General features: G+C 45.1%; 1 protein-coding gene across 1 annotated transcript in view; it reads right to left on the bottom strand.

Moving 5' to 3' along the window:
* Positions 1-21,894, bottom strand: part of jarid2b (jumonji, AT rich interactive domain 2b) — a 105,421-nt gene extending 83,527 nt beyond the window's left edge. Inside the window, exon 1 of the mRNA XM_035182403.2 lies at positions 21,278-21,894. Within this exon, the coding sequence (XP_035038294.2) occupies positions 21,278-21,325 (48 nt within the window). The 5' untranslated portion in view covers positions 21,326-21,894. The remainder of the gene's footprint in view (positions 1-21,277) is intronic.
* Positions 21,895-26,820: the final 4,926 nt, after the last annotated feature.

Below are 26,820 nucleotides of genomic sequence, written 5' to 3'. Positions count from 1 at the left end.
ACTCGGAATTTTCTGGAGTTTGTACTCTGGAAAAGTTCCAAAAAATGTCCAGAGCAATTGACTCTGCCTTTTCACATTTTTACAAGCAGCTCCTTCGGAAAATGTCTGAACTTCAGTGTATATCTGAAAGCAGGTGATGATAGCTCGTAGACTTTCATTCCAGATTTGTCATGCTATCCCCCCAAGAAATAGACATGAATCTTTGATTTAACCCAGCAGTAACCTCCCCCAGATGACGAGAGAAGAGAGTTCCAGTGGGGTAGAGCACGTTCTGGGCTTCAGATAATGACTTACATGGATCTCTCACTCAAATGTCATTTTGCATCGGCCTCAACTTCACATTGCCGTTCATACATCTCACCCACAAAGAAGCGGAGAGCACGTAATAAAACAATCAAACGTGTGCCCGTGTGCGTTTCGTTGTGCGCATCCTTATCTCGGCTGGGCAGGTGTAACAAGTTCACCATGATTTGCGACGAGTTTATCCCGCCCTGAAAACTTAACACCTTTACGCACAACGCACACCCACTCCCTCCTCAAAAAGGGGGGGTTCACAGACAGCAATCAATCATAGTGTGGCACTGAAAGCAAAATGCTCACACTCGCCGTCTCTGCGAGAAAAAAAAATAATCAATCTTAATCTATCGCGTCCCTTTCATTTCACATTGACGGAGGGAGAGGGAGGAGAACTGAATCAATAGGAGAGAGATGTGTTGTGGCGACAATGACGTGGCATTAGGCGTGTGTGTGTCTACACGCCGGCATTCCTGGGATTCCCGAGGCTAAGCGTTGGGTTTGACCTGAGAAACCTGACAGCGAAGAGGAAGAATAGGTGAGGAGGGAGATGTACCAATAGTCTCTTTCTGACACATCAGCTATAGGCAGTGTTGCTGGGCTGGTTATCAACTCTACATGCCCGCGGAGTAAAGGGGTGAGGAGTGTGGGGGCGGTGTGACTCTGGCCTTTTAAAACCACAACTCCCAGGAGGCTCTGGGGGATTTATTGACCACAGGGGCAGTCTGGGAGTCGGGAGCTGACACGGTCTCAAACCAGACCAACCGGGGGAGCAAAGCAGAATTAGTACAGGAAAGGCCATGAGGGAGTGTCTGTGAGTGTGTGTGTGTCGGTGTGTGTGAGTGTGTGTGTTCCTGTGCAGTGGAGACAGGTTAACTGCCAGTGTCTGCACACAACGGAAGACTGCCGCCCCAAACATCCGTTATTTAGGAAACAGCCATTGATCTCCCTCTTTCTCGCTCCCCTCCCCTCTTGCTCCCTTTCTGCCTCCTTCTCTACATCTGTTCCCTCTCTCTCCTTCCCTTCCCTCACACCTGCTCCCTCTCACCTTCTCCCCTCTGCCCCACCACTCACTCTGCCTCCACTCCCTGCCCCTCCCGTCTGTCTTTGCCAAGCTACGTCAGTCAGCAGCTCGACCACCAGAAAAAAAACAAAAAAATCACTCTACTCTGAATTAAAAGTCCTCTTTTCTTCCTCGCCTCCCCCCCCTGTAAGTGGTGGGTATGTGTGGTGAGGAAGCCTATTTGACTCAGTGTAGCCTTGACAGTGTGTTACTGATAGCCACACAAACCACATGCACAACATGAAAAGGCCCCATTTTGTCCTCTGCTCCACTTCCCAAGATTGTTTTCCCACACAGTCGATCCCTGTGCGCTGCTGCAGAATGATGCGAATCGCAGGAGACCTGTGTTTTCTTTTTTCCTTCGTGCGACCATCAAGTGGGAGATGCAGGAATTTTGACGATCGTCAGGGTTCCCCCCCAAGTTTTGCGATCACTCGTTTTTCCCACTAACGCTGCGTTAGTGTGGGGGAGGATGGTATCCTGTCAGACAGAGCCAGAAATTCTCTGTGTGAGCGCTCAGTACAGTAAGGACTCAGTAGGGGAAAAAGAGGCCGGTACACTGAAGCCATTGTGAGGCAGCCAGCCACCCACACGTGCTTCTAGGCCAGCAGATACAGATACGCTCTTATGACTGGAGGGACAAGAGCCGTGTCCCAAATCCACATTATATATATATATATATATAAAAAACACGCTATTTAAGTATTGGTGTTTTGCAGCTACGCCACAGATGCATTTCAAACAAACAGCAATTATGCCAATTAAACTTAAGAGAAAGCAGGATTTTTCAAAGATTTATCACTTTATTTTTTGTTTACAAAGATGTTTCTGGAGCAGACCACAGACTGTTTTTGTTCTTCCAGCTGTGAGCCGGGTTCCTTCATTTGTTTTGTGCGCTGCATCATGAGACAACGGTTTAATCAACAGCAGACTCAACAATCTGGGAAATTATGCATAGTCTGATTTTGCATATTTGCATTTTTGGACACTTTTCCTACAAGAATGAATTGGAGGTACTTTACAAATAAGCTGCAGTACTGGGAAGCAACGAAAAAAAATATGCTTCAATTTAATGACTGTCGAATCGAGATGCTGTACTTTCTAGATGTAACACCCGATTGGTGTTTTTTCCGGTGTAAACAAGCATTTCAACATATTAGCACCTACGCAAACTCCCAGCGTCTCTGCTGTGACTCTTTGAATTGTATCAGTACAGCTCATCACAATGGAGGAGTATGTGCGAGTGTGTGGCTTAGCATCATCTCAGCTTTACTCATCACATTGGAGGAGTACGTGTCGGTGCATTCACATGTTCCCACACCTCGATTCACCACCCAGTACATCCACCACTTTCCTCCGTAAAAAAGTGAATAGCTCCTAAAGTCAAAGAGAAGCCTATACAGTGAAGAAACGCTGGTCCCCCTGCTCGCACACACCTACGCAGTCACTCACTCCGTCTCACACACACAAACAGCAGTCCTCTAAAATTACCATCAACAAGACGTAATGATGCTATGCGCTGTATGGAAACAGCATGGTGCCATTTCTCCTTTGTTATGAATGGATAAGTGGGATCAAAGACAGGAAAACCATACAGGGGAAAATGATGGGTTCTGTTCCGAGCTACTGCTCAAAAACAGTGCGACGGTGTACAGCACTATTTGTTAAAAAAAGTGTGTCACAGTCTGTCTGTATTTTGTTTGATAAGAACTTTTCAGAGGGCAAACTTTAAAAGTGATGCAGGATTCCTGGAACCTGAGGGTAGCAAAAAAAAAGATGAGTGGACCCGTGGATATGACGACTTTTGGAAAACCAGCATTGACGTGTTGCAGTATTTCCCCTCACTAATCTCTTGATGTTTTTTTGGGTGATGGAGACTTTTCTTGCCAGCCGTGTCATAATGAAACTCCTCAGAAATCAGGCAGTCTTACTGTCAAAAGTGCCGAGGAGGAGGTGGCGCAGGGGAAGTGTAGAGATGACTAAGATAACAAATAATTATCTGAAAGTAATTTTTTTTGCAAGAGCATCGTCATGACAGAAGCTCTTCCCTTTAAAAACATCCATCACATGGTTTACCCTTAAAAACAGGATCAAGATGTGCATTGTTGTGTCAAACTATTTTTTACCACAGCACTATTTTGCTCTACCAAACCACGGGAGGCCGAGCAGCAGGCCCCTGCCCCATTAGTGGGGAAACCCTGTGCATGTTTGCGTGCCAAGCATCTCTCCTGCTGGTTTGAATAATTAACTTGGGGCCTGTTTATCCTCTGGGCTCATTCAGAGCTGCTGGACCGTTGACTCAAGCTTTTTAATTCCCCCAGGTTTTTGGCTAAAAACAGGGGGGGAAACGGCGCCGGCTCTTATGGGACTGTGCTGAGACACCACACACTTTCTCGTCTGCAGGGTGTGAAAGTTTGCGGTTTGTGGTCATTTCAGAAAGAAACTAAAAAAGGTGAAAAGACTCCCTCTGCAAGATAAGATGATGCATAGCACCTCTAATCTGTTATGACCCAAAACATGGGGATTTCTGCTAAATGTGCTCTTTGAGATCAAGGTGTAGGCAAAGACAATAATACACATATGAGAAATATGCAGAAGCAGCAGTGACAGTAATGGCAAACCTGTTCTACTATCAATATTTGGTTAAAATTGCAAACAGACAGACAACCAACACTGAAGATTTAGTTGATACGCTGCCTTGCCTCATTGATTGTCAAAGCAACGCAATTCCTTTCAAGCTAGTAAAAGCAAACACATATTCAAAGTTTTCCTGACCCTCAGTCACTAAGTGGAGATGAGAGTAAAGAGCCGCAGCAAAGCGCCAGCATTTCCGAATCAATGTTTTATTGACGCCACTGGTAGCGAGCAGCGGTTTTTATTGTATTTGGCGGACGATTGATTTGAACATGTGCTCATCTATATTCATTTGGCCGCTTAAAGCATCTTAAGGAGAAAAAATGCTGCTTGTGGTCACAGCTACACTCAGACACACTTAGAGAAAAAAAAACAGAGGACCATTTTTAACATGTGCAGACTCGCGTTCATATGCGTTCAACCAACCAACTTCTACAAAGACGGAAACCGCACAGACAAATGGCTTCCAGTGTATTTGAACAACATCTATAAGACTTTTTTGCGAGCAAACAAATATTTTTTCAACCTCGCATATATCCACCCTGCATTTACACGATGTTTGCTTATGTTTATACACTGTTCTGCCTTTATAAACACAGCTAAACCAAATGCAGCTCTGGCAAAGTGTACAGCATACCCAAGGACGCTCAGCAGCCATTACGGGGCAATCTCCAGCTCTGGTTTCACTTCCCATTAGCCATTCAGAGCCATGACAATACCCAGGGGGGAAGACAGTGCAGCCCTGGCTTTTTACTTCTGTAAAGGCCTTTCGCAAAAGTCATTTCTCTTTATATATACACCCCACCAACTCTTCCAGGACGCACATGTTTTGCAGGATGAGGATATTCTTCGCTAAATGTCTGACTTAAATTAATTACCATACTTTATCTTCGCTCATTATAAGGAAAGAGCGTGTGAAAGGAGGCATTCAACCTCCAACCTTAGTGACCCTGGGGAAAACACGGGGGCAGAGGGGTCATACGCTTTTACAGAATGAAAATAAAACCCTTAAATTAACTATATAGATTTAACACTTGCTATTTTTTTTATCTTGTATTACAGTGTCTTTGCACGTGTGATCTTCTGTCCCTGTGGCCAAGTCAGTGTTACCTTACCCCTGCCCCGAGCCTCAGCCCTTCTTTCCCCTGCTCTGGTCCCAGATTACCCATCAATCCCATTTTATTCCACAGGCTCCGACAGCCCACCAATCAAATGGCAGAATGGGGAGGAATATGATAGTGGATTGGCTAGTGGGGGGGAAAGGGGTGGAGCAGCTCAGCCATCCCCCAACAACAGCAGCGTGCTGTGAAAGTGAGCATGAGAGACGGAGAGAATTTGCTCGTCCAGTTTAGCCTCCACCAGTATTTTACTTCTTCACTCAGCGCTTGTGCCAGAGACCTCCTGTGTTTCTCTGCATCTCTCTCATGCACACTCGCTCTGACTCTAAAATAGAGCTTCCCTCGCCCTGTGTCTTCTGCCCCCTTGCTCCCTCAGCTGTCAGTCGGCATATGACTGCTGACTCTGCTTCTCACAGGGACACTGAACAGATCTCTGCTGGCGCTTCAGCCATCAAATACAGACACACACACACACAAACACTGGAAGCTGGGGGAGGTCAGGTTGGTTCCTGGCGGAAGGAAGCAAATTACACACTGCACTACACATGCCCCCCCACACACACACACGTATGCACTCGCTCACAAGCGGCTCAGCTCGAGTTGAGCGGCGTCTCTTCGCTGACCTACTTCTTTACTGTCACTCAGGGGCAAACACTGGGCAAACTCGCCTTCAACACGAACTCTGCTTTAAAGACCACTGTGTGCATTGTGTGAATGTTTAGGATCAAGAGGGGGCTCCTAACCTCAGGGCCCCCACCCCCTCCTTTAACCTGTGGCGAGGAGTCAGCAACAAAAAGAGCCCCCCTCTCTCTCTCTCTCTCTCGACTGGAGGTGTTAACAGCGAGCTACAGCCTCCAGCAGCCATCTTGTCTGCTTGTGCGAGTGAGAATGGAAGAATAAGAGTTTTAAAAAATGAGGCAGAAAGACCTCTGGAGTTGGGGCGTGTGTTACTATCATCACACGGGCACCTTTTAAACTTTCAGCTATCCTGAATGAATGTCACCATTTTTGGCATCATTTTTAAGATTGCATCTTTAATTCTATCTTCTGATCATCCTAAGACAGCGAGTCTTTTCTTTTTCACTGCAGACTGCGTTAGACCACAAACAGCCTTGACATGCTTTTTCTGTTGCCGTACTTTAGTGATTCCCTTTTAGAAACAGAAAATGTTTGTGATGGAAGGAGCCTTAGCGCTGCCAATGTCACTACATCTTTTTCTTCTTCTCCAGAATGATATCGAGCTCAAAGGGCTTCAAGTATGAACTACGTTGTCTTCACCTCTCTAAGGCCCCGTACACACCTGGTTTTTACAACCGCCCTGAAAGATCCGATCACAAATGGCCAGCGTGTACGCGTGTTCACACCTGGTATTAACATGCGTCCTGATCGTGTCTCCTGTGATCACTTGTGATCGGATCTCAGTTCCCCGCTCTACATGCAAATTAACACGTCATTTGTGTTAGTTAAGACCAGACAATGTTGTTTTGAGGAAGTCCGAGTTTACACTGTGTGTGCGCGCGCGTGCGTGCGGGCACAAGCAAGCAAAATAAACTTCAGCGGCTCAGAGGATGTCAGCTGAGTAGGAGGTCCTTCATATGTGGTCCAGACCTCCTCCGACTGTGGTCTGGCGTGATCATATCCAAATTCGATCTGAGTGCGTTTACACCTGTATTTATAGCTGTCGACTTGTGATCGGATCACAAAAACAGATGTGAAAACCAGGTGTGTGTGTGCCCGGCCTCGGGTCCACTTCTGTTTGTTTGTAGGTTATGACTAACACCTGGAAGTTAGTTTCAGCTAGTAAATTCTTGTGTTGAAAATGGTCTCTCCACACACAACTGATATCTTCACATCCAGGCAGTCAAATTTAATTATAGAGTGCAATTTTCTGTCCGAACCCAGAGAAAACTAAGCAAGCCTGAAGTAGCCTTAAATAAATTGCCCAACCAGTGTGACCCAAAAAGCACTGATGTGTCAGGTTTCACCGCCTAAAATTAAGCCACATTTGGATGGACCTTCTGCTTCTGGAGGTTAAACATGGAGTTCCAGGTAATTTCCAGATAAAACTTGATATTTATGAAGTCTCCACCTAAATCAACGTAGAGTCATGTTACTGTGCAGCTGTGGTGTGTTTTTTTTGTATTTAATGGCCCTTGCGATTTGCCACGGTCATGGATTCAAAGCTGGTTGATGGCAACTGTTTGTGCCATGACACCTGCGGCTAACACAGGTGAACATGAGCGAGGAAGAAAGGTGCTTCCCAGACTCACAAAAGGTCTCCAACCACAACACACACACACCGACCCAAGACACAGGAAGCCCACAGAGGGGGGAGAGAGCATGTGCCCATTGTCAGGGGGTCTCATGAGTTCCCCCCCTGCTCTTTCAAACCCTGACAATAGCTGCAGCGATAACACCTACCGGGCTACTGAGATACAAAAGGGGAGGGTGAAGGCACACAGAAGGGACAAAGAGAAATGGAAGGAAAACGGCACCACAGCCCGTCAATGGATATTCATTCACCTCCGTGCTTTGCCGATCACTTTCCCCATAGAAACTACTCTCTCCTCTCATTAGGACGTAAACAGTCCACTCCTGAAAAAGCTGAGCTGTACTGAAATTAACCCAAAAGAGGAAGCGGTGGATGCAGATATAACTAGCATTGGTTATCAGTCAGCCATGCAGTCACTCAATCACACAGTCAGTCAGCCGCCGACGGGTCAGGTTGGGCCCGCTCAGAATAAACTCCACCGTTGAGTGACAGCTGCCTTGGCGAATCAATCCGTCTGACAGGTTATTCATACATCAACGCCCTCATTTATGGAAATCATAGGCAAACATGCCGTCGAGCACAAGATGTATTTACAAGGGTTTGACTCATTCAATTCCCCCCTCGGGATTGTTTGATTGTTCTTTCAGTGCAGGAGAAAAGATGATTTTTATGGAGGAAAGAGAATGATTAACTGCAGGAACTTGGAGAGCTCTGAAGTCTTGACATGGAATAGAGCTAAATGTGGCCGACGTAAAATTTTACTTGAAATAAACTAAATCTAACTCTCTTCGCTGCAGCAGAGTTTAGAGGAATAAATAGATTTTAAAACACTCTTATGATCTCATAACCACAGGCACAACTAGGAACTCTGGGCCTCTTGTCAACAGCTCACTCCAGGTCTAAAACAATAAACATCTAATCCCTGTCATGTTACAGGGCTCTTGTGCAGCTCTGGGCCCCCCTGAATCGATCGAGGTTCCCCGCTCTCCACACGGCGCCCCCCGTCTGTGACACGAGTGAAAGGAGTAATCAATGGGATTTAGCTTGCGCTACAGACGCAATAACAAGACAAGTGAATAAGAGATTTAGAGCCGTGCGAGTGAGCGTACGGACGGATGATTGACATAAATTTGGTGTCATGCTCAGGGAAAGGAAAGGTGAGTGTGCGCGGTTGTACGTTCATAGGAAGAAAAGGCATATTGAGGAAAAAGGCCGGGTGGATTTGTGTGCACGCAGAAGGAAGGAGCAGACGGCACGTTTTCAAGCAGCTTCATTTCCCATGATACCACCTTGGCCACTAGTTCCACTCGAGATGATGCGTCACCAGGCTTAACTGCTCTGCTGAATCAAATAAGGGTCAACAAGTCTGACCTGAGCGGGGGGAAAAAAATACATTATCACCTCAACAACCTCTTGTATTTTCCACTCATGACACCACAATGACAGTTGCATTCAAACCTTAAAAGCAAATGCTTGATGTAGGCCGAAAGTTAACACTGAGATAAAACATTAAATATAGGCCATGTCACTCGATATCACAACCATCATTTTTCAGCCAGGGTAATCAAATTCACAAGCATGACCTCTGGGGGAATATTAAACGAGAACATAACATGTGTCGTCTCTCAAATGTTTTGCGGGGCGCCTTTTACGCTGGTAAATCCGGCGTAAAAGGCGAGCCAGCAGCAGTCACAGTAGCTGCGGTGAATTTGCTCCCCATAAAAATGAGCAGTGGGTAGATTTCGCCGTGTAGTTTGCCAGAACTACAGGAGGGAGACTAAATGATTATGTTTCAGCAACACTGCCCCGGTGCTCAGAAAACAACAATCAGGGTCTAGGTGGCACATTGCAGCCAAGTGAAATTGGGATTTTTTTCGTAAATAGAAATTGGTTAAAGTAAATTGCTGCTCACTGAAATTAGCAAGTAGCCGGCTGTTAAAAGTATAAACCCTCTTTATGGGATTGACAGCAGGATGACTCAGGAGAAAGAAACTCGTTCTATGTCCAAGCAGTTATGACAGACTGATCCTGTGCAGAACACGACCTGCCAATCAAACCGAAGCTCGGGCCGCTTCGACGAGTCAAACTCTAAACTCAGAACGACAACGCTTCCTCTCGCTGTTGCACCACCAACTTGCGTTGTGGCCTGGAAAGGGTTAACCAGCAGCAGGCTGAGCCTAATGCATTTTGTCAGAGAGATAAGATTACAAGTTAGTGTGGTGGTTAACAGAAGCCACCGCAGCCCTGCACTGACAGTTGACAGGAAAAGCAGGAGCGGGGCCTTAAAGCACGGTCACACAAAATACCCACTTTTAGAACATTCGGTGACGAGTTTAACCTGCCTCTGTGGTCAATGTGAAAGAGCCTTGGCGACACAACCATCGCTGACGTGGGAGAACATGAGCTGGAACTTGAACGGCTAAATAACATTTAAGTCATCGTTTCCCAATCCATCCCTTTTACATGTACACATAGATACACCATGTTTTTGTGAGGGCAGGGACCCAAATGCAGAGGGAGAAGTTAGTTTTGCTAAATATGCACAGTCATGTTGACAGGGCGTAAAACATTGAGTCTAGATTTAAAACCAGATTACAATTGTCCAAAGAGAAACTAAATCACTGATGGAAGCCATGAAAAATAGACTGCTGTACAATATGGATAACTTTTTTGAATAGAATTTAAAATAGGCAACAAAAATATCACAAAACAACATCAGCAACAGTGTACAAGTGTTAGTCAGGATCCCAGACATTGTTGAAATTTACCATGCAAAAGACTCAAACTGCCAACTCAACATCTAACACACCTATAAACACTGTGCTTCCCACATGGAGTCCATTTACAAAGCAGCACAACTGTTCATTTACAACTCACCTAGACCTCATAGTGCTACATCCAAAGCCTATTTTCTCTGTATTCTGTTGTGTCCAACATCTTAAGCCTTTTAAAGCTGTGTGTGTGCGTGTGTGCGTGTCGGTGTGTGTGTCTGCAGATTACAGTGTAGCCAGAGAACATTATGAAACAAAGCCAAGGCTTAGGCGAGGGACTTCCTCTGTTAAGGGACTTGTATTGCAGGAGTCCATTCCCTGGCACAGCCACCGGCACAAAAACAGACAAGAGGCAATTAAGAAATGATTTTCACCTCGCAGCTTGGGACAAAACCCTCGTACCTCCACCCCACCTCACTCCACTATACTGCACACAAAGGCAAAGTCTCTGGTGCCTGAGGGGCCCGAAAAAAGAAGGCAGGGGTCGAGACTGACGGGATACAGGGTACAGAGAGATGGCAAGAAGAGAGCTGGATGCATGAATGCAGGGAGACAAGTTTTATTGCAAAAGCGAAGAAACATGCAGTGTATGGAGAAGTGGATTGGAAAGCAAAAGAGTATGAGAAAGCTGTGAGTAATGGCCTCAGTTCAGCGGGGATGAAGAAGGAGGGTGATGCATGAGGGGCAATTAGATGGTGTCCGTGTATAGCTAGCAACCTAAAGATGAGAGAGACGTGCTCACATGCCGATAGCAGCTTCCATCACTGGTAATTGACCTGAAAGGGCAGCAGGATTGGAAGTGAAATTAATTAATTTAGGTCCAAGCTCAGAGAAGAGAGAAAAAATGTCAACCTTGGAACAACTCAAGCTGGAGCTGCAGGGCTCAGCGAGGTGGAGATTCATCTTTACTTCTGAGATATTTTGATGACAAGTAGAAGTAGTGGGTTTGTTAATGAGTCACTTGGCTTACTGGTAGCCATCTACGAATTACATAACATCATTTCTGGAATGTGCATATTCTCTATGAGTGAGCCTTTCAAATAAATACATTATGATGTTGGAGGTAAACAAACAGAAAAAGACATCACACTGGTCTCATTCATTCTAATTTATCAATGGTTAATCAGGCACTATAATAAACCTTTAGAGTCAAAGCTCTGGTTCATTATCAGACCTGCAGCCCACCCTGGTTGTGGCCAGTGCTTAAGGTTTACTGCTTGCACCTGTTCCTGCAAAGGCCTGCCATTTTATTCATGACCACATTTTTCCAGTGTGTACAAATATGCCAGTTCTGATATGTTCACCCTCGAAGTCTCAGCATCGTAACTGAGAGAAGTTAGTCTGTGTTTGATGATGTGCACGGCTGGTTGTTGAGAACTGCAGCTTTTTGGGCGTGTGTTTTAACCAAATGCAGCGGCTTTTTTGACAAGGTTTCAATTAGTTTGGAGCCGACTCAGAAAACTTAAAAAAAAAAGGTTAGACCAAGCAGTCTCCATTCCAGTCCAAAGTTGTGGAAACCAGTCGACAATCCATTACTAGAATGAATCATTAAACTACTCGGTTCCAATTCTTATTTGTTAATGCTTTAGTGGATGACATGTAATGAATTCATGCATCACATCTTCTTCTCAGGAACAAGACAAGAATTAAAACCAGGATTAAAATCAACTGTCCTCTCTGACTGAATGTTAAGAGTAATACGAAATTCCACAACTTGACATCAGAGTAGTGAAGGTGTTTGTCCAAAGAGGTCACAAAAAAAATTGCTTTCCAGTATTTTAAGGAAATTTACTGAACAGAGGTCACAGCAGCAAGGTTATACAAGAAGACCTGGTGGCTAAATGTGGAACAATATTATAAAATACACACAGCCCATATTCACAAATCACAATTTGTCTCATTGGGCTAATTTTCTATTCTCTGAAGAGAATCTAGAAATGAATCATTCCATTCTAATCAGTTTTAGTAAAAAGATCAAGTCTTGAATCTGTACATTTCTATTTCAAATTTTGAAAGAAATTAAACACAAACACAGGATGCTAATGATAGAACATGAAAATGTCCTTTTCTGCTTTCTCTCAGTTTTCATTTCCAGTGCCTCACACCTGATTTCTCAGACTCGCGTGATTGGAAAACAGATCTAGTCACTTCCCCAGAAAGCAGCCGGGAGCCAGATGCTCCAACAACAATAAAACTTTAATCTTCATCTGCCGCTCTCGCACACCCTCATGAGCTGAAACAAAAAGGAAGAGCTGTTCCACTCGCTCAGAAACCTTGTCAGCAGCATGTTGTCAGTTTCTATAGAAAGCCCCACAATCACACTCACTCACATCCCACATACACAACATCGCCATAGAGGAGAGCGCAAAGTGGCTGGAGGATGGGGAAGAGGGGGGTGATGGTACTTTCTTGTCACCATGGTAACTTCCTGCTTGTGGGCTTTCAAATTGTAGTACGCTTTACAGTAAGTTTGTTTCGATTTTTTCTTAAGTGCTACACAACACATGCATTACTCATTTCCAATGTATGAAAGTGAGCGTGAATGTACGACAGTCAGGCTCTGAGTCAACCAGTGGTTGCCTCATTTCCTGTCCAAACTCCCCAAAACAGCAAAGGGCTGAGTGAGCTTTGCATGTGCTGCATTGTATATTGTTATAACCACCGATCAGCAGGCAGGCCTCACCTATACTGCCGTCACTGTGGATATTCCAGTTGGGATGGTGCCTAATTTCATTATTTCTATCTTCTTGAATCACAGGTTGTGATTTCCAGGGCTGGCCCCCTCTTCCCCCCACCGTGGGCCTTGTGATGTTTGATCCAGGGCCAGGGGAGGCCGGCCAGACATTCAGCCCAGACTATGGCGCCCTTCCCTCAGTGTACCATGCACTCTAGCCCCCTGCTGTGAGGCCTGGAGGAAATCATGCAGCCAGGAGAATAGAAAGCCCTCATCCATTGAGCAGAGGTTAAAAACGGGGGGAACAATACCTTTGACTCACTCTGCTTCTCTCTGCGGAAAAAACTTAAAAGCACCTACTGCTCATAAAAAAAGAAAAATCAATAGGCAAAAAAGAATAGAAAAATCAATGCTACTGAACTGACTTGTCAGCTCATACTGTTTTTAATACTGCTTTTCATTTATATGAATAGATTAGGAACAAAGGGGAAGGATACCACCAAAGTGCACCACATAAGATGAAAAAGAAGATCACAGCATGGATAAACCGTGTTTGATAATGGCAAGAAAATAGGCATTTAACACTGTTATTGTAATGTGTGCAATGAAGCATCAAAAAGGAAAGTAGTTTCCCGTGTGGAAAATGACCACAGAGGGCTAAATTATGCATTTGCATGTATGTTAGTATGTTGTGGTGTGTGTGTGTGTGTGTGTGTGTGTGTGTGTGTGTGTGTGTGTGTGTGTGTGTGTGTGTGTGTGTGTGTGTGTGTGTGTGTGTGTGTGTGTGTGTGTGTGTGTGTCTTGCAGGGTGTTGGCGGAGGGGGTTAATTCACACAGCTGTGCAGGATCAAACTGGAGAGGGATTCTAAAGTTTCCTTTGGCGGACCAAATCAAAACAAAACGGATGAAAGAACACGAGATGCCCACTGAGTGCGACGAGACAGAGAGGAGGGAGCTGCAAAACTAGCAATCATGTCACTCAGCATTCTGATCTTTCAGACAATTATCGCACAAAATCGCCCGTTGGGAAAAACTAAAGCAAAGACAAGGGAACAGGTGCTGCCGATCACGCACGACCTCCACCTCTGCAACCGAGTCAATTCTGCAGCTCGACGAGGAGAAAATAGCCCCACTTCTCCCGTCCTCTCTCCAGCGCTATCCCACAGCACCGCTCCCAACGCCTCTTGCCTCACTTTGTAGCTGCGCTGAGTAATAGATTGAAAGAGCTGAGCGGGAGGAGGTGAGAGAGCTAGAGTGCAACGGAGGGAAAAAAATGCACATGGTATTCTATTACAACACAAGATTGGGGTGGGGGGGTCGAAGCATTTCTCACGGCAGAGGGAGGATGAGGGTGTGGGATAGACGCAAACAGAATTGCGTATATATTGACCTACAAATCAAATAAACCCTTTATTCTGCCTCTTAGTTCACAACCACCAACCGCCACCTCCTGTTTTCTCACATATAAGCTGACATGTGAACCAGCGCATCCGACAACTCAGCAGCAGCAGTGCAGACCCATCCCCCCCCTCCCCTCGTACCATGTTTCAGCATTAAAACGTGCTCCTGCCCAGTCCTGTAAATACAGTCTGGACTGCATAATCAGCATGAGTGGGGGCCGATGCAGTTAACACCTTCTCTGTATTCAGTCAGATTTACAACGGTCATTCCTCCTTGAATCAACAAATTTTGCATATAACCTATTTACACCATGACACCTTCGCCACAGTTCTACTTTTTCGGGGGCTGAAAAGTAGAACTGCAGCAGCAACTGTGGTCACTCCAACCGCTGGCTCATTACTCTGTTGGTGGGATGGGAAGGGAGGGGGGTGCCACCCCAAATTAAGGTCTCACTAAGAGGCCAAATGCTCTGTGAAAAAAAAAAAAACAGGGTTGCATTCGAGAGCTCTTTAACAGAAGGGAGGTCACTGTACCACAACTGGCCAATGTGTGTTGGAGAGCAATAAATCACGGCTGTCCAAAAAAATAAAAGAGGGACAATGAGTTAAATATTTAAAAACAAGTTGTCAGTTATCACGGGAAAATACCCTCATGGGATATTGAACGAGGCAGCCAAGAGGACCTGAGGAGTGGCCAGTGGCTTGTTGGCAGGGAGAAACACTGCATCATAACAAGAACAGTTATGAATGTACACTGACTGGTAGAATACAAATAATTCAGCATTTTGCCGGAGAAGACAAATGGCAGAAAGATTTACTAATCTCAGCGGCACAGTCCAGATGTTTCAGGATGTTGCCTGCAAAGCCCTGTCGGCATACGTTTGACGGTGAAACTGTGGTATTCCGGGCAGAAAGAGAGGGAGTAATGGAGGATCAATACCGACTGAGCCTCCGCGCTGTTGCTTCATCCCCCGAGGCTTAATTCACTGGATGTGTACAGACGACGGTGTCACAATAGGGGATCAGATGGGATTGACCACAGGATGAAAATGTAAGGAGTGTTTATTAAACTGATGTAGCCGAGATGAAGCGTGGGGGAAAGCCGAGCGCAGATCGGTCGAGAGGTTGTCTCAAACATGTACATAATGGTCATTAAAAGCTAATGCCAGTCTAAGCTACAATAGCTTGGTGATTCTAAAAAAAAAAAATAGGAGTGAAAAAACACAAAACAACTTAATGCCTCCTATTCCAGCTTTAGAGAGCTTAGAGGAAAGCCAGGGGCTAAGCTGAAACTTGATTTGAGCTACAAACAACAGTACCTGAACGTTTGATTATTTTGTGTATATTTTGAGAACAAAAAGAGATATTTCAAAACGCCTGGAGAAAGATACAGTAAATAATAAAAGAGACTGTTAATTGTCTTGTACTTCTAAACGTCCTTCATTGGCCCCTATAAAGCCTGCAAGGCCGAACCAAAGACAAAGCTAAAGTGTTGATTCAGCTTCATAGGGATCCTGAACGGATAAGCTGTGGCAACCACACACACACACACACACACACACACACACACACACACACACACACACACACACACACACACACACACACACACACACACACACACACACACACACACACACACACACACACACTCTCAGGGCCTGACCAGCTGTCTTGCTCCCCCATCTCCATCCAAACCCACAGGAGCAGGAGGATATAAATCACTCGGCAGAATTAAGACGAGCGCAGAGGGAGCGCATGTGGTGTACGTGACACACCCGCCACACACACACACACACACACACGCACACGTTGGCCGCCCACTTTCACACTGGGTCCAACCATGCCTTGTGTCCAACATTTGGAGCATATGCTGTAACACACCTACACAGGCCTACTCACAAACTGCTCATGACGGAAACACACGTCGTGTCCAACAAAGACAGTCACGCCCCCGTTTCATGTCAGTGTTCCTCTGAACCTACGCTGCTGACAGCTCACGAGGTTGGACTTGAAACTGGTTTATCTCACCTGCTGCCGGCATGTGTACACCTAGAGACCTTTGCCTCTGTGTGCGAGCGTGCGCTGGTGCCAGCAAAATGCCGGAGATGGTTTCTCAGTGCCAACAGCTGATAAAAGAAAAGGTCATATTGCATAACAGGGAATTTGTGGCATGTATGTGACATAATTCTGGAGGAAACAGGTGTTGGAGAAGAACAGCGAGGCAGAGACGGTAAAGGGTAAACATGGAGAGAGTCTGTATTCATGTCATAAGGGGGAAAAAAAGAAGCTACGCGCTGATGCATTTGGCCGCTGAACATCCATCGGCGTTCCAAATTGCAACAGGCAGCTCTCAGAGCGCTTGTAATGATGCAGTAAACTTTCTGTTGGCAAAGCAGACATTATTTAAAGGGAGAGCTTTCCCATCTCGTCCTTTGAGCACTTAATAAATACATAAATAAGGCTGAATTAAAAAGAGGCTGGGCTCGCAGAGGCAGTGCTTGTCAAGTGGGCAGGCCCAGCGTAGAGGAGAGACGAGGCCGGAGGGACGTGAGGTTGTGCCTGCAGCGTGGGAAGGACGGCTTCCTCCATGCTTTAACCCAACAGTAAGGTCAGGACATGAACTGAGGCCTGGCAATCATTAATTACTCAGGCAAATTTCAGTACTGTGAGATCTATGGCAGCGGAACACGTCTGCTTATGTGTCGAGTTGCTTCGTCCACACAGTGAAGTATAGTAGGTTTTCTCTGCAGAGTATGTGTGACACAGAAACGGCTCCATTGTGTTTCAACTGCTGGCAGTCTTCATGAGGACTTTTTATGTTCTTGGCAGTTTCTCACTGATACAGTTTGGCAACATTATCAAAGTAGCCCTGCTCTGATTTTTTCCCCCCCACGGACTGAAATCTAAAATAAAAAACAATGAAGCTGGCTGATGTTACTTTGAAATTAAAACCTGTTGTCCTGCTACATCCTGCTTGTCTCAAAACCTGAAATACACTCATCACCTTAAACTTTGCACGAGGATTCCTTCATGGAAAAACTGTCCTGTAAAAAGCGACACTGAGAAATTGAACGAGCACTTTATCTTTTACCATGGTGACTTTCACTGGTGCCACGTGGAATATAACCGTAATGGACGTAGTCAAATAAACAGGCAGTAAAACATCGCTTTTGCCACAGTATACTTTGGTTTGCCCTGGTAGCCATAGTGACGGGGAGGTTGAAAAGTGAACCCTGCCATGTTGCACACGTGAGGAGAGGGGAGCTTATGAAAGAAGAATTTGCATTGAAACATAAGGTTAAATGAAGCGCATTGACGCCCAGGCACGGTGGAAAAACAACCCTGTGACCCTCTCTTCATGGTCCTACATGAGGCCCACATTTCATTTGGACAGCCCAAGAACGAGAGAGCGAGACAGAGAGACGAGGAGAGAGAGGGAGATAAAGAGAGGGAAAAGGAGGAGTGGAGGGGGAGAGTCTGTGCCTTTGCACTCCCCGTTCTGCCCCCACTCTCTGTTTTTGTTTCCTCTTTTTGTGCATGCTCAACGCACACACTCGCAGTGCAATGGATTTTCAACTTGGCCCTCATCAGTTGTGCGCCTGATGAAACAAACACTGACAGCCTCTTTACATTTGTAAAGGCCCCTGCAGCAGCTGTGCTTGTCCCACACACACCATGCATGCACACAAACACACACTCGCACACAACCTTTGAATCAGAGGCCTAGCCCCAGCTGGGGCCTACAGGAAGAGCAGACTCGGCACAAAATGGCCCTGGCTGCACTCTGCCGTGCTCTTCTGCTATTCTCGCTTACATGCATTCACAAACACATGCATGCATGCACACACACACACACACACACACACACACTGTGTGTCATGTTTCATTAGGCCGAACAACACTGCCGCACATTAGCTCTTGGTACCTCAGTCATTACACAGCATCTTCCCCTAAAACACTATCAAACAAATATTGTTTTATTATTATTTCAAAAAAGGAGCTCCGAGTTTTTTAGTTGACGTTAGTGACGAAGCATCTTTGGAGAAAAAAATCTGACGGAGCAATCTGGCTTTACGTTTTGGTTCTGTTCACAATGAATCAATCCTAGTGGAAAATGACAATTGCCTCGCCTTGTTTGCTTTTATTAAGGACCCCCCTCCCCTTTTCTTCTGTGTAATTTTATGACTGATGGATTTTAATATCATTCGCAGAAAGTAGGTGTTTGTTGGGCATGAGGTGGGGGTGGGGAGGGGGTAACAACTCACACCCATGTTTCAGGGGAAATGGTTAAGCCAAGCATGTATAATTGTCTTACGCTAATTAAAGGGGGATAGGAGAGGGGGAGGGGGGTATCAGTAGGGGCCAAGAGTCCTGTCTCAAAGCCTGGAGGGGGGGCTTGGGGATCTGGACTCCTCCAGGTTGGTTGCAGAAATGCACGTTTGTGAGCCTTATTGGTCCAGGACAGACGTAATGCGTCAGCTGCAGAGGCCGAAAACACAACAGATGTGACACACATGCGTGCACAGACACACACAGACGACAGAAACGTGCATCCTGCAGTAGGGCACACAGACACATCATTTCCCTAACCCTGATTCTCTGGCTCCAGTTCTAATTATACCACCAAGTTATGAATAGAACAAATAAAGAAAAAAGACCCATCCAGTTTTAGGGAGTGTGACACTGTTGTCCGTCGTAGTCTGGCTCAATTTAAAGTGGGGACTTTTGTCTCAGTTAGTCATTATTTCTGTGGCACATCCTGTTTCCTCAATTCAGAGGAAGACTTAAAAACAACTTGACAGGATCTACATTTTTGCAAATTTCCACCCACTTTTTCAATGCATGGAAATTATACTTGGTTAAACTGAAACTTCTTGGTCATGACCAGAAAAACATAGCTGTCATGGATGAACATTAAACAAATTAAATGCCAACTATGACTTAGGAACACTATGGGATGTTTATGTCTGCAGCAGACTGCATCCAGTAACACTTAATACACTGGAGAGATGCAGCGTGCCATGTTAGATCAGTGTCTTTGTTGGAGTGACTTACATTTGTGTCACTCTCCAACAAATAAATGTGGAAGCTCATGAATTTATTTATACACAGAGCATATTCAGAAGCATGAGAGATGCGTTTAAATTGCTTCCCTTTAGTGGAGCATTTTTCTGTTATAAGATAATAGCATAACAGGAAGTAGGTCAGCAAACCTATACAAAAGCAGTCAATTGAAATCTCAATGAAGTGCTCTTCTGGTGTTGTCAGATCTACGCGTTTATATATTTACCTGGTAAAATATTATAGGCTGAAACCATGTGAAAACTTCAAATACTGAAAAACGTTCTTGACCTTTGTCATCAGAAATACTGCTTTAATTGCCTTTGCCTGAAATGTATTCACTTTACAAGAGAAACAGAAAAAAAAACCAGGCAAATTCAGATTAAACACATTAAGTTCTTTATATAAATTCTAATTGTTTGCTTGCACATGCAAACCTGTTGCTCCATTTGTCTTTGTGTATCGTTTCATTTTAGCAAAAACAAAAAGATATATATTGTTCAGCTCTGGGTCGATTCAGTTTAAAGCGTCTGCAGGGAGAAGCAGACTTTTTGAAAGAAGCTCCACATGTTGTTTAGGTAAGTGTTGGTGGAGGGGGGGGAGAGAGAGGGGGTGGGGGGGTAAAGAAACGCCTCGTGCAATTAAAAACACAACAATGTGTCCACGAGGGCGCGTGAGGGCAACAATTTTAGAAGAACATCAAAGGAGTGCAACAAACTTTAAAGCCCCGACACGGAGCCCACTCCCCTCGTGACCAAAAAAAAGAAAAGGGATACATGGCAACTTAGTGGAAGCAAAATGCTGATTTGTCTTTAAATCCTGGAGGAGGATGCATGTGTTCACCAGACCAAAACCTGAACCGAGACTACGATTCAAACCCAGATGAGGCCGGGACTACTTTATCTCACAAACCCCCCCCTTTTCCTCACGAATGTGTTTGCGGAGAGAAAATGGTCGCTTCTTCTTCTTCTTCTGGGTTATCGCTTCATACATGAGCCCCTGCAATGCGACTGCACACTGATCGTTCACAAACCGTGTGGCTCCGTCTCATGCAGCCATGTGAATTCAGTGGGGACGAGACCCAAACGCGTGAGAGCTAATCCTCCCCCACCCCCCAAAAAAAGATGGTGTTACCCCCTCGGAGGGCTGCTGCACTAGAGGTCACCTGCAGAAAGAAATCTCAGGGACCCTCGTGGGGCAAAAAAGGTGCAAAGACAACCGCACAAGCCCCCAAGTGGTGGAAACTGGACGGATGTGCTGAATCGCCTGACCCCTTCGCCCCGGCTCTGCCTGGAGGAGCCGGGAAACATGTCGGTGCACCGGGGGAAAGAACACGCAGCGCTCCCGTGAACTCAAGGTGTGAGCTATTACGTGGGGGTGTATTTTTTTTTTTTGTTATGTCCGTAACACAAAAAGGAAAACATTGAGAATGGGACGAGATGGAAGCCGAAATCGCCGCTGAGCCATGGCCGACACGGGCTCGTCTTCGCGGCCGTGAATAGGGAAGGGACCGGCGGGGGAGCGAACAAAAGCCCCTTTTCCTGTTAACACTTTGCCAAGTCCTTTCATTTCGAACCCCCTTGCGTGGCTTTAGCACGCAGCCAAGACACACGATGGGCCACACACACCCCCCACCACGACATCACATCTTGTAGAAACGGGTCAAAATAGCCTCATCAACCCCCCCACCCCCCGCTAATGTTCAAATAGCCTAAAACATGTCTGGTGTCGAAGAAACGCTGCAACACGGACACTGGATAAACACTCCTGTCCCTTTAAATCAAAAGGCATGTAAGTGCAAACACGTTGAACTTGTCTTTTTAAAAAGAAAATGGTATTCGACCCACATCGAGCACAGGCGATGGTGGTGCTGGTCACCTTCACAGCCCCCCCGATCAAAGTTTACGCGTTCTCGCCGAGGCGAGCTAAAAAGCCAAAGTTGAACCGAGCGAGCGCATTTGCACGGATATAGGTGTTGGGTACTTACGTATTTCTTTTGAATGATATTCCTCTTGGGTCTTTCCTTGCTCATCATGCAATCCCCAGGAGTTTAAAATAAACAGAGAATGGCCACATGAATGTCTTTTCCTTTTCTCTCCCGGAGCACCACCAGCCACAAGCGACGATTTAAATCCCCGGCTCTGTAGGAAAAAAAAGATCGCTGGCTTCGCGCAATCCTTCCCTCGGCGTCTCTCTCTCCTTCGACTATATTCCCACACAAAAAAAATAAAGATAACGATTCAAGGGTCGACGACGGCGAGCAGAGACCCAAACTCACTCGGGGGTAACATAGTCAAAAACAGGACGCACAACAATAAGTTCCATGCGCCGGGGCAGCAGCGGCTCGGTCGGCGGCTTCTTCTTCTTCTTCTTCCCCTCGTCGCTGCGCACTCGCTCCCGGCTCTTTTCAAATGCATGTATGTGCGCGACGTGATGTCAACAAGTTACATCTTGCGACGAGAAACGAATAAATAAAAATTAAAAAATAAAAAGCTCGCGTCCTTTGCCTTCCTTCCTTTCTTTCTCTCTGGGTTTTTTTTTTTTCTGAGGCTGGAGCCTGCGGTCGACGGGAGTGAGCTCTCCAGCGGCACTGCTCTACTGACGGAGAGCAGCTCCTTTCTTCCTCAGCCTCGGCCCCCGTCAGCCTATCACATCCTGCACCACTCAGCGGCAACTTCAAAATCCGTCTGACACTGAACACCACGTAATCTGCCCTCACCGGGTCCCTTCGTGCATTTGTACTGGATTTATGGTATCTGGGGTCGACTGTGTACAGTGATCTCACGTGAAAAGGTGAGATCGCATCCCTATAACGTCAGTTTTTAAGGTTAAAGGGATAGTTCACTTAAAAATGAAAATTCCACTCATTGTCTACTCACCACTATGCCAATGGAGGGGTGGGTGAAGTGTTTGAGTCCACAAAACACTTTTGGAGATTCAGGGGTAAACAGCGTTGCAGCCAAATCCAATACAATTGAAATAAATGGCGACCAATTCTTTAAATGTAAAAACCCCCCAGAAAATAACAGAAAATGGCCCCACACTGCTCCTGTGGTGTCTTGCAAGTGTCCCAAAAGCCCCGACATTAACATTTGACTTGGCACGGTGTCATTTACACCATGTTTTTAGTCTAAATGTCCTCTGATCGGTCCCCCAGTTACTCTACACTTTAATGTGGCCATGATTCATTTCATTCTTTAAATCCATTTTTTTCATTGTGTCCCTATATCTGTGGAGATAATGTAAGTTCTTAATATATTTTCCAGGTATCCTTATTTAAAATACAGGACAAGATGGTGAATGTCCCTTGTATGCTTGAAGTTCCCCTGCACAATTTAAGTTCGGTGTTCAGTGGCCCCCAGCCGATGTTAGGGACATAAATTCAGTTGTGTCATCAAGTGTTTTGGCCTTGTAATGAACACAGGCCGAATTTGAGGCTAAAGGTAAATCTGCTACTTGCTTGTATGGCAGTACTGTGAAAGCCATGTGGTCAACACTGTCCCCTTTTAGAACATAGGACAAGATGGAGAATATCCCTTGTTTGTTCTACTGTGCTAATTAATGCCTATACCACCAGTTGATGTGAGTGGATGCTAGTGACCACCAGCGGATGTTAGGGACATATCTCTGCACCCTAAGAGCAAATACCTCCACCAAGGCCCTTATGAAACCAGATTTAATTGCACTAAATTCTGATCATAAATACCCCTCCCCAAAAGGTCCAGTTTTTTCGTCAAGCTCCTATAATTATTCTATTAGTGAAAAACCTAAAGAATATTCAGAAGAAACTATAGGGGTACAAAAGGTATACAAAAAGTGGAGGTTCACAATTTCTTATGTAAATGTCCGATCCCAACCCCCGCACCTCCCCCACAAACCCTAACCATGCGGTTACACATTAGAGCAGAGACTTGCATTTTGAGAAGGGCTGTGCTTTCAGGGATCTTTTCCGTGTAGAAGTTAGTTACATATAGTTTTGCCTGAATTCCATGTATAATTATTATTCTTGATTCTTAATTCAGAGTAATTCTTACACATGTGTTTCCTGTTTCAGATGAATCTCTTTCCTATGGAGCCTGACAGGAGAACACCCAGTGGTATCTACACCCCAATCTGTTTTAAAGTCAGGGAGAACGTTGTTAACCTTATTTGCTTTTACTCAAGTGCAATTATATATTCACAATTTTTAGAATATCTTAGCTCACACTGACATCTTTGAGACAACATGTGTATGTTCGCTGGTGCCTATTTGTTTAGTTTATACTCAAATTACTGGTAATGTCATAACTGACCCAGTTTGCTGGTAATACTGAGCAGGATGGCTCTATGAATCCTGGAGGTAAGTTAACACTATGCATGTGTGGTCCAGGTATTACTCAAGTTACATTATCATCATCCTGCCGGGGACAAAAAGAAAGTCCCCACAACATAAATAATTAAATATTAAGGTGAAGATTTGTTTTAAAGTTAGAGTAAGGTTAGATTTAGGTTTACATTTAGGTTTGGCATAGGCAAGTAGTATGTTTAAGGGTAGAGTATATCTCCAGGAAATGAAGTCAGTGTCCTCTGAAGTCATTGAGACATGACTGTGTGTGTGTGTGTGTGTGTGTGTGTGTGTGTGTGTGTGTGTGTGTGTGTGTGTGTGTGTGTGTGTGTGTGTGTGTGTGTGTGTGTGTGTGTGTGTGTGTGTGTGTGTGTGTGTGGTGAGAAAGTTGGTGTGAAAACTGTATTTAAGTTTTCAATCTATCCATAAGCACCAGACCGTCTGTCTGTCAATCCACCATGGTGATACACCATAAATTAAATGTACTGACATGATTCAAAGAGAATCAATCCTACAGAGTTTCAGTGAGCCCCTGACTTTTCCCCTAGAACATCATGGGCTTGATTTTTTCTTTTATCACATTCTCATGTGAGTCTGCTTCTTTATTAGTCTGAGGATGTTTAGCCCCCTCAAGCTTCCCTGCAGCTCCTGCTGGCTGAGAGGCTGACGCCCGGACACTCACATCCACAGGCAGTTCTCCAACATCACAACTTCTTCACCCACATGCCTTTGCTCTGAGGAAACCAGCTCATGGGTATGAGTGAGAAACGTTAAGAGCAGCTTCAGCATCACCCTGAACCCCTCGAAGCTACACTCCTACAATCAATCACCAGCATCCGCACAATCATGCTGATTTCATTATCATTCCTGTAACGAGGAAGAGCCATCGATCGCTCCCCTGTGTTTGATGTAGATTTAGCATAACGCGGCAAATGATCAAAGCACTAAACTTACCCATGAATGCATGAACAAAGGCACCAAATCAATAGCTGACGGGTCAATATTTTTTGCATGTTTAATATATAGTAAAATGAATCCTAATCTTTTATTTACAGGTAAATCCATGGGCAGTGTATGTCAAAAAACTGTAAAATCTCGGCTGCCCCTTTAATATGAGCGTATTCTTTTTGCCTCTAATCAATGATGTCTTGTCCTCTGGCTGTGTGGAAGTCAGGGAGGCTATTTTGAGACGACGCAGTGGAACACGCTGCCTTTAGCCCCCATCACCCCGCGCTCTCAGGGGGTTTGCCAGGGTCTTCTGCCCTGCTGGTGCTGACATTTAGGCCCACATGAATCAATGAGACAAGCTGTGGAGGGATGCCTGAATTTCACAGCAGATAACCCTCCTCACACGGTTGACAGTTAGCCCACACCATGTGCAGGGAAAAGCAGGGAATTAGAGACATTTTAGCCTGAATCCCTCTTGTGCAGAGGGTGTAAAACATAACTCTGAGAAGAACTGTATTTCTGCACTGACCAAATCGAAACCATTTATGAGACTAAGATTAAGTATCTGGGTAAAATAACGTAGTGTGTACGTTAGAGGCTGATGTGTGGAGTAAATGATGAACTTTAAACCTGTTGGAGGTGAGGATTTACACGACTGGCCTGTTTTTATTCATAATCCAAGCAAGTAAAAACCACAAAAGATTGATGTGTGTGTTTGTGTTTTGCCGTAACTGACTGACTGACGAAGAAACACCATTGGCTAGTGGAGCAGGTACGATTACATCATCCGGAAGTGCGACGTGTGTCTGTCAACAGCTTTATGTCTATATGAGGAAAAATTAACAAATAGTTTCATCTTCAATTTCGCACACGTCCATACAAGCTCCAGTCCAACGTTATGGGTTTTCACCTTGTCGTCTTTATGTGTGTCCTTGAAGGGACGGCAGGTTTCTCGAGTGCTGTTTGGACTGCTGCACACTTGTATAAGCGATGGAGACATTTACGCCAATGAATTTAAGTGTATGTGCGTGTGTTTGTGTGCGTAAATGTGTGTGATGGAGAAGGCCAGGGATTGATTAGAGCTTTCACTCTCAATGTGGTTAATTGCCCAGTGAGGCTTAGCAGACGGTGCTGGCTAGATTGATGTCCGATAGCCAAGAAGAGGGGGAGTCAGGGCGTGCGTGTGTGTGTGTGTGCGTGTGCGTGTGTGTGTGTGTGTGTGCTGGAGGGAGTGAGGGAGGGACGCTGGGTGGGTGGGGTTGATTTACTGAGCAGAATGGATGGGAAGGGGGACAACGAATCCCAAATTAATGTTGAGAGATTGAATGGTTAAATATTGCACATTGTGGAAATAAACCCAAAGGAGTTTCCTTCAAAAGAAAAGGAAAATAAATAAAAAATCAAGCGATTGTCATCACATCTGCTGAAAATAAAAGAAGAAATAAAGACAGGAAAATTCCCAGCCAACTATTGTTTTGTTCGCCAGTAATTAACAGGGTTTGATGTCTTTTTTTTTATCACAGCAAATTCTGCTTCCTCTTTCAGGAGATGCTTCCTTTGGGTTTAGTTTGACAATGACGTGATGTTTTAATCACTCATCAGTTCCCATGAACTTACACCGTAAAAACAATAGCTTCACCCTGCAGAATCCAGCTGTTAAAGAAATTCCTACGACACTGTGAACAGAAGAAAATATTAATGTTGCAGTCAAAAGTTCTTGAGAGTTCAAACGTTCCTATAGATGTTAGTACAGCGATGGAGTAGAAGAACAACTCAAATGAAATGGAATATAACATATACTGGAGAAGTCATGAAATCCAGTCCTGCCTTTTATTCTTCAGTGTACTTATTGTCTACTGGGTTCATAAAATTATGTTTATTGTTCAATAACAGTAAAGGTGTGTGTGTGTGTGTGTGTGTGTGTGTGTGTGTGTGTGTGTGTGTGTGTGTGTGTGTGTGTGTGTGTGTGTGTGTGTGTGTGTGTGTGTGTGTGTGTGTGTGTGTGTGTGTGAGCGATGGAATTAACTCGCAGAGTGTGATACTGTGGGACAAGCCAGCCTCAGTGTTGGCAGGGCAGGTTGGGTGGATAAGGAAGCAGTAAAATCGTGGCTTATAGAACACTCTCCTTTTCACGGCGCCTGTTAAAACTCTTAAGTAATACGAGCGCTGAGGATATTGAATACGGCGTATAAGTGAAAGAGAGTAAGAGAGCAAATGGAAAGAGAGAGAATAAAGCTTTACACTGCAAAACTATACAT

This window comes from Hippoglossus stenolepis, chromosome 17 (assembly GCF_022539355.2).
Source record: "Hippoglossus stenolepis isolate QCI-W04-F060 chromosome 17, HSTE1.2, whole genome shotgun sequence".
Lineage (NCBI taxonomy): Eukaryota > Metazoa > Chordata > Actinopteri > Pleuronectiformes > Pleuronectidae > Hippoglossus > Hippoglossus stenolepis.
Note: the sequence above shows the minus strand (reverse complement) of the source record. Positions and strands in the feature narration are given on the sequence as shown.